Source organism: Antedon bifida, chromosome 9, assembly GCF_963402885.1.
Source record: "Antedon bifida chromosome 9, ecAntBifi1.1, whole genome shotgun sequence".
NCBI lineage: Eukaryota > Metazoa > Echinodermata > Crinoidea > Comatulida > Antedonidae > Antedon > Antedon bifida.
The window spans coordinates 18044131-18053615 of NC_136234.1; the positions used below are offsets into that span (position 1 = coordinate 18044131).

The window sequence follows — 9485 nt, forward strand, 5'->3', positions numbered from 1 at the left end:
ATTTGTTCTACAGCAGTAATTCTTCTTTATCACAGTAGACTAGAACTAAAACTTTCTCTTTATATCACTACCCCTTATTTTAAAGCCAGCCCTGTTTTTCCCCGAAAATATTATGACAAAAAAAGAATAACAATTTTTATAAAATTGTAACATTTGATTATCACAAGCGTACAGGAAAAATCTAATTACATTAAATGGTTTTCTTGAATAATAATGAATATGACTATATAGTGATTTGTTTCTTCATATTCTAAAGTTAGTGTCAGTATAATTCGAAATGGTAGCCTAATCAAAGGTGTTAAAATATAGTGCTTTAAGAGAAAAAAAGCGCCTTCCTCCCCTGAAAATTATTCAAAGGTTGATGCTTAAAGATATGTTGCCCCCTTAACAAAATATATTGTTACAATTTTGTGTTGAATAGGTCATTTTAATGTCACATAATAGTTATTCATTTTGACCAAAAACGGGATTGAAAAAAAAAATTTACCTAAAAAAAAGTCATTTAATGCAAAATATACCTAAATTGTCTGTCAAAGACAATGGTTTTTGGTTAAAATTAACTGTTTCTTTTGTATTTTTATAAGTGAAATAATTATTTTCTTCTTTTTCTACAGAAGTGAATGACAAAATGGTCTATTTAAAGTATTATTTTATTAATCTTTATTTTTTTAGGTTTTTGGGGGACAATACATCATTAAACAAATACGGACATATATATTTGTTGGTCTTTGTTTTTAGAGTTACCAACAAAAACAAAATAATATTCTTTCAAACATGGTACTGTACATACAGTATATCAAAGTATTTATTAAAAAATGTTATAATATCAACTGTCCTTTAAAACTTTTACCAAAACAGACACCAATATCAATTATTGTATATTTAATTAATCAATTTGTCAACCTAGTTATATAAAAAGCAGAAGAGTAGTTCTATGACCTGAAGGCACTACAGTATGTGATAATCAGATAGATGGATGAATAGCTTAGAGAGTGTTAATGGATAGTACATAACTACTGGCCAGAGGCAAAAACATTAAGTAACATTTACTTTATAATATAAATTGATGGATGATCTAAAGATGCAACAAGCATATAAATGTAAAGTAATAGATATTAAGCAATATGAAGCTTTTTCACAGAGAAATTGAGGCAATGTTGTGGAAAGAAAATACAATTACAATTTACTGTGATATTATTACAACTCACAGCTCTGTGTGAAAGAACCTTAACTCCCTGTCTACACTATCAAACAAGTTTGACAAAAAAAGTGGGATGTGCCCAAATATGGTGGTGATATGCCCAAATATGATAGTGATATGACATCATCATGTCTATATATGGGCACATCACATTTTTTTGACACATAAAGTTTGATAGTGTAGACAATTAGGCTTTAAACATTTTTTTTTGGATAAGGCTTTTAATTAGCATACCTTACAACCCTCTTATATGATTTTTATATGGGTTCTTTTTCAAAAAGAGGCAAAAATTGTCTTGAGTTCTAGGGGCTAATTTGATAGGCCTATTTATTCTGCATAAAAAATAAGAAAAAAATAATAAGACAAAGTTCTTGTTTCTGCCCCAAATAAAATATTTTATAATAGATTTTTACAATAAATATTTTATTTTGAGACATCTGATCCTGCCTGAAGAACCTATTTCATTCCTGATATTTATTTTGCAGCTCGTTACCGTTTCTACTTTGAAAATTGCACTTTCATCCGAACACTCACAGACCTCCAACACAAAAAAATTATGTCTTACAATACATCCCTGTTATTATACAATTTTTATATGTGATTTTTTTTCAATGAAAGGGGCAAAATCATCTCAAATTTTTATAATAATAATAACATTTATTTCCACAAATAATGTATTTTTTCTAGAGGATAATTTAGGCCTATTTATCATTGATTCAGTAGCTGGTATCTAGTCTGAAAAATGGCACTTAAAAAAAACAGAAGGTTCATCCAAAAACTCCAAAACAACCACATCATATATTCAATGATAACATAATTTTTTTTTTTATTATTTAACAAAAATTAAATTCATGCATTTAAAGCATATAAATTAAAAGATTTTGAAAATGAAAATATAGTAAACATACAATTGTATTAAGAAACATAAATAAAACATTTGTTAAGCTGTCTGAAGCCTTGAGTTAACACAATCACATCTCAACTATGTTGTCCATATACAGTCATGAATTTGACTACGTCAGAGTATTGTGTCTCTCAACTAATTGCTTTACCTGGCCTAGTGCATATGGCTCTGTCAGTCACGATCACAGACCTAACCAATCATTTAAAATCAACACTTTAAATACTTCTTACATGTTGTCTCTTATCAATAGATAATGTTAAAGAAATTTATTATTTATCATCAAAAAAAAATTATAATACTAAAGATTGCCCTCATTTGTTGAATATGCCATTAAATAATGTCACATAATATTAAATAGTAATTCAGTTTGACAAAAAATTAAATCTAGAAAAAAAAAATTATTTACCTTAAAAACTGAATTGAAAGCCAAAACAGTCACAATGGGTTTTTGATTTAATTTTTTTACCATTTAATTTAAATTTGTTAAAGTAAAGTTATTTTTGGGGGGGGGGGGGGGGTTTCTATGGAAGTGACTAGCTTAAATATCAAAACTACAAAATGGTTTTATTCAAAGTCTTCATTTTTTTCTGTTTTTGGGAGACAATACATCTTTAAGGTATAATATTTTACTGTATGAATGAATTAAAATACTGTAAATCTCTAGTACAAAATACCAATAAAAATAGGATGAAGCATTCTACTAGCATACAACCTTACACAAACTTCATTACCTCTGATGTCCCAATTTATTTTGATAGACGTTCCTGGTCGCATTTTACATGTAAATCCGTTGACATGAAGTCATTTAATTAACCCTCAGCAGGCAACAGAATGTTTAGAAAACTATTTTGTCTAATCACAAACTATAAATAGTATTTTGGATTGGAAATAAACTTGTTTTTTGTAGTATTCATTTAATAGTCTTAGTATACTACAATCCAAATTAGAATTAACTTAAAAGGTAGTGGATTTTGACTGGGAGCCAACAACAGCCTCCTTTTTATTCTATAGATGTTTTCATATTATAATGTAAAATATGAACGAACCCCGCCCCCCACTTTTACCTGAACTGCCCATTTCAAGAGCCAAGCAGCAAAAGTATAATGTCAAATAGCCCTGCTAAACTAGCTTAGCATGTGATTATTTTTGCCTCTTTTGTGGACAAATGATCCCCCCGCCCCTTGTGCAAATCCTTGCTATGGGCTTGAGTACCGTACATGTACAAGAGGAGATTGTCACGATTGATTACTAACATTGAATAAAAGACAAACATTTGTTTTAAACATACCTCAATAATCTTATCACCAACTGCTTCCATTCTATAATATTCCTATTGATCTCAGCAGTCACATACAATTGTAAGAACAATAACTAATTAAAAATAAACTTAATATGACCAATAAATTGGAATATAATGATGTCTTGAACTCATTGAAGAGCCTGTTATTTAAATAGACAATGGACGATGCGTTTGTCTTGGGAGAACATCTCCAAATGAAATCATTCGTTTGTTTGATTTAATAATTAATATCAGATGTAAATACATGCTGTGGAAACCAACAGGATATGTGGTATGCTTGTATTTACATTAAGATCCACTTAGGCCAACAGGAGCACAATCTAATCTCTGTGTTAATAGATATGCATCCAAATAGTACCAATAGCCACCCCATGGACAACTACTGCACCCCATGGACAACTACTGTATCCCATAAACAACTACTGTACCCCATGGACAACTATTGTATCCTATGAACAAATTGTATCCCATGGACAACTACTGTATCCCATGGACAACTACTGTATCACATGGACAACTACTGTATCACATGGACAACTACTTTACCCCATGGTACTCTCCTGTACTTCCCCACCCCTGCACCCACACCTCTTTTCCAACATTATGCAAATATCAATTTGTCAAGGTTGTATATCAAAATATACTTAATATATATTTGCTATCTTTGGATACTTTGTTTATTTACCAAAGTCTAATCATAGATTGATAGAATGTAACAGGTTTGTGGTCATTATTCTGGGTCAATATCATGGGTCAGGTCATTTAATATGAATTTATGACTATATTAATAGTTTGTTTGTTTATTTTTGACCCCAATAAACAATGGAAATACAATATGTAAAGGTGTGAGTGACCCATATTAACACACAATGTAATGTACTAATACTATACACATTTAATCTTCTATTCCGGAATCTCTGGTCCATAGAAAGTAAAATTACGTATAAATTAACAAAAATATAAACTGTACTGACTAATTATTACAAGATGACGCTCTCTCATCTTATGATGGCATTCCACCGGGAGAGCATCTTTGACTTATATATAAGATGTTGTCTATAATCGTTGAGACTAAACATTTTCACTTGAATTAAATCTACACATCAGGCCATACTGTATATCAAGTACCCTTAGAACAGTATTAGAACATGCAGCACCAGAAAACCATAACATCCTTGAATCTCGCCAGCCATTCACAAAAACCCTTTGTATTTATCTAAAAACGGACCAGTATGCACCCTACAAATTTGGTCGGGTCAACTTCTCCGAAGCCCCGCTAAATCGCGCCGGACAGTCATTAAAAACTTACGAGAATGATTAATTACCGACCTCAAGTTTCGTAAGCGCACTCTAAGAATTATATGGTCCATTAATAATTTATTGGACAGTGGCAATCTTTTTTAATAAAGGTGCGTCCATTAAAATAATAATTTTATTCTATTTTTAGATTACAAAATTAACAAGTCAAATACTTGGAAAATATAATTTAATTGATTAGATGCTATAGGCCTATGTAAAATCTATTTTGTAATAATTACCGTATTTATTTGAATAAACGCCTCACTTTGAATAATTCCTCCCTCGAACAAACGCCCCTGATGGAACATTGTTTGGAATAAATGGCCCTCTCAAATTAATGCCCCAGGGCCCTTATTTTTTTCCACAAATAACATTATTGTATTATATTATAACATATTTCTATTTGTGGAAGAATTCAAGACTTCCATGATCTACATACTTGACCAAGTATTTTGATTTTTTTGTATTTTATCACTTCTTGATATTAATTATGTTGTATTTTTTCCTATTTTTGGAAAATTTAGTTGATTATACTGTACATGCTACCATATTACACCTCACAAAAATAAACGCCTCCCTTGAATAAATGCCTCTCTAAAAACCCTCCTGAACAATAAACGCTCTGGGCCGTTTATTTGAATAAATACAGTAAATGAATAGCATGATGTTGAATACAAATTACGAATGAACATATATTATTCATACAGTTCAAATAGAAAACAATAGCGTTGTCAATGCTTTTACAGATGAAAGGCATGGTCGTAAATGTACGTACGATAGATGATGAATTGTTCATGACAACAAAAACACTGAGCATTATCAATCTCATGCTAAACCATAATTCATGACTTTTTTGGTAATAGTATACATCTGTACATCTCAAACTTCACTATGTTACAAATTATGTAAATCAGACAAAACATTTTGTAAAATGTTTATGGACAGTGTATGTCTATGGACAGCCTACTATGTACTGTACAGCCTATGTTTACGGACAACCTATGTCTATGGACAGCCTACTTTATGTCTATGGACAGCCTATGTCTATGGACAAAAAATGTATTTCTGTAAATTGAATTATCATACAATAATATAATAAAAGTATATGACATTCTAATTTGTTGATAATACTGTTTTGTAATTTAATACTGTAAAATATAAAATGCTTGTTTTGAGACCAGTTTAGCTAGGAGAATACAAACATAATACAACATAGGCCTATATTGTACACAATGGTTACAGTACTGTAAAAACATCAAAGAGAAATAGTTTATCATGATCAATACAAATCAATATTCCAAATATAAAAGTGAAAAAAATCAACAAGTGAATTAAATTACTGCCATTGTTCTATCACATTTGAGTTTACGATGCTATCATTACTAAGTACAGTATATGTACTGTATAATTAGGGATGGTCGTTTTAGACAAAGCAACTACTGCAATAAAAGTCATCCTCCAAACAAGGACAACTTCTCTCGGACAAATCCTCCCGACAAGTATCACCAAGAACAATTCACTCCAAGACAATTACCATTGTACATTTATTTGCTAATTTCATGTGGCTCCTATGACTGGTACCTTCTCTTCAGAAATAAAGATTAGGGGTTCAAATACTAGTACAAATATTTTTCAATACAGTACTGTATTATTTTTTGACAGTTTCATGCCATACTGATCGCATTAATTTGTCAACAATACTCAACAATAGCTTATAATGAAATTCATTGCATGTCCATACTGTGTAGACTGATTAATCAACTTAATGCCTATAATTATGCTGGCAGTTTAATTGTATTATGAAGATACTATGATATTATAAACACACACTCTATGATATTAAACAGTGGGGAATGAATATTTAAGTATCTATTGGTTATCAAAGCCAAATGGCTTGTCCATAAATAGATAAATATGATCAGCTTTTTTAAATATTATCAAAGACAGTATAAATAAATGATTATTCTATAGTTTGTAGGTTGAAACATATTTTGTAAAAACTATTTCCAAATATGCAGAATAATTAAAATTTTTATTTAAAAGATGAATACATAATTTAATCGTTTTTACTGTCAAATTAATTATCTATTTAATTCACAGATTAAATATTATTTCAATTGTAATAAGAAAAACAGAAAGTGAAAAAAAATTCCATACTGTGTATGATTATTATTATTTTTTCCTCTCATTTATATGTTACAATGTTAAAAATAGTTATAATAAAAACATACATAAAATGATTGATTTTTTAAAAACCACATTTGCATTTGTTATCTTACAATTTCGTTATTTTTACATTTACTACGTAAAAATGTACTATGTTCGTGTTCGAATTTAACATATTTACTCACCATTGCCCAGAGGATGTTTCTTTTAGGGGGAGGAGATTGTTTTTGCTGGAGGGCAAGGGGGGGGGGGGGGCGGTGTTGTAAAGATATGCACTATGTCTGTGACACGAAACAACCACTGTTCATCAATATTTTGAAAATAAATGAAAAAAAAAAATAATCATAATTCATATTTATTGTCTCGCATCACGCTTTCCTCAATCAATGTTTACAAAATTGGGTTAACTGCCAGCACACATTTTTCTTTCGTAACAGGGGCTACAGATAATATTCATAGCCTGATGATAAGATAATTAAGGTGACTAAACTTACTGTTCTTAAAAAGGCTGTCTCATCCTCAGTGACTTCACCACCAGTGGTCCCACCACCGGACACAGTTGAGGCCATTCTCCAGCCTAGGCCTAGCTAACTTTACCGTCTGCTCAAATCCTCCTCAGGCTTAGCTCAACCTCAGATGTTTCCATCAGTAAAATCAAAGCTAGGAGGAAAGGGGTTTTAATCCAATATTTTAAAGAAAATCCACGGAGAGTAGCTTGTGTTTATGCACTGTTTGTAGAATCAATTGCACTGCTAAGAAAGTCAAAAGCATCCATACTATGTCAGGAATCCACCGTGTAACTTGACCCGTTTCGAACACGATTTATTTCACCCTGGCCTGGTTGATGAGTTGCAAGTATATCCAGCTAAGCTCACACGTTGGTTGTTTACTGGTTGCAAGGGAACTTTTTGTCATTAAATTCTGAGGGCAGTAGATATATATTTATATCAATCTCAGTCTTTAATTTTATTTCGTATAAAATGACAATATACTGCGATTTGCATAATAAGGACTCCTTGTCACAGTGACCCTTTCAATATCTTGGCATAACAATCGATCATCTATGAAGACCTAAAGATTTGAACCCATCAGCTGTTCAGTCATGTGTAACATGGCAATGCGCAGGTTTGAGTGCTCTCAGCTCTAGAGTGGGTTCGAACCTCTACGGATAAATTTTGTTTTTAAATGGAAAATTAATATTGTTTTTCTTTTATTTTGAAAGAGAGATATTTAGAGGGTTGAAAATGTCAGGCCTAGGCCTAAACATAAGTGGACTTTTTTTTAAAATCAGAAACAAAGTTGTATGGCATTCATTTATATTATCCATAAATAGACTACCACACCTAAAAAAGAAGCCCATGTGCTCCTTCAATTTTTTAGTAGGCCTATACTTGGGTGGGCTACTTATCCAGATGGACTTCTTTTCGAGATTACTTGTGCAACCTAAAAGAGGAAAGCTGCTAGGTTCCCGTACAGAAAATTGTTTCTTTACATGATTTGAATTTCTAACGGTCCGTCAGGTTGCAGAAAACTATAAAGTCGTGATTTTTTTTTTTAAGTTAAATTTTAGGGCGGGGTGGGGGCGCTAAAGCCTGTTTATCCCCCGCCTAAATCCGCCCCTCATTAACAGCATCAACATTTAATAGTGTGGCGTGTTGACAGCGAATGACTAACAAATACCATGTTCACTACACCTGCACAAACTCATTGGCATAACAACGCATGGTATACCAACCCGTTTCGTACACCTGCGATGAAAATATAATTCAATTTCTTTTAAAATTGAGGGCGGCAAACATAAAATTTACGAGATCGAATACAGGTTGAAAAAAAAATTAAATAAAAAAAAAAGATGTTAAATGTGCTCTCCCTGCCTCAGCACTAAGGCCCTGCCACAGCCTTTTGGGGTCGTTTCCAGCACATCACCAGATGCATTGATGTTGTCGCCTCATGATGTGTGGTGGAAAGGGGGACGTATAATTCTGTGAACCCCAAACACAGTGGCCGCATGCCTTTAACTCTATTCCACCGACCAGCGTGGGAATCGAACCCACGACATACGTGTTGTCAACACGACGCTCAGGCGACTGAGCTAACCGGTCATTTTGGTTTTTACAAGTTTAATGTGATATTTATGATGAAATGATGAAGTACGTAATACACGTATATACATAGACTATTATCAGCTGTTCAGTCATGTACTACTTTGTGGCCTAACGGGTAATGCTCAGCTTTGGGTGCTCTCAGCTCTAGTAGATTGGGTTCGAACCTCAACGAATTTTTTTTTTTTTTATTACTTAATACACGTATAAATAGACTATTATCAGCTGTTCAGTCATGTACTACTCTGTGGCCTAACGGGTAATGCTCAGCTTTGGGTGCTCTCAGCTCTAGTAGATTGGGTTCGAACCTCCACGGATATTTTTTTTTTAATTACTTAATACACGTATAAATAGACTATTATCAGCTGTTCAGTCATGTACTACTCTGTGGCCTAACAGGTAATGCTCAGCTTTGGGTGCTCTCAGCTCTAGTAGATTGGGTTCGAACCTCTACGGATTTTTTTTAATGGAAAATGATGAATATTGTTTTTCTTTTATTTTGAAATAGAGATA

The 9485-nt window shown here is 32.2% G+C and overlaps 1 protein-coding gene across 11 annotated transcripts in view; it reads right to left on the reverse strand.

Annotated features, from left to right (window-relative positions):
* LOC144851787 (ryanodine receptor 2-like) overlaps positions 1 to 7711 on the reverse strand; it is a 77890-nt gene extending 70179 nt beyond the window's left edge. For all 11 annotated transcript variants that reach the window (XM_078709405.1, XM_078709409.1, XM_078709399.1 and 8 more), the window contains exon 1: positions 7365 to 7711. In XM_078709405.1, coding sequence (XP_078565531.1) covers positions 7365 to 7439 — 75 coding nt within the window. In that variant the 5' untranslated portion in view covers positions 7440 to 7711. The remainder of the gene's footprint in view (positions 1 to 7364) is intronic.
* Between the last annotated feature and the right edge of the window lie 1774 nt (positions 7712 to 9485).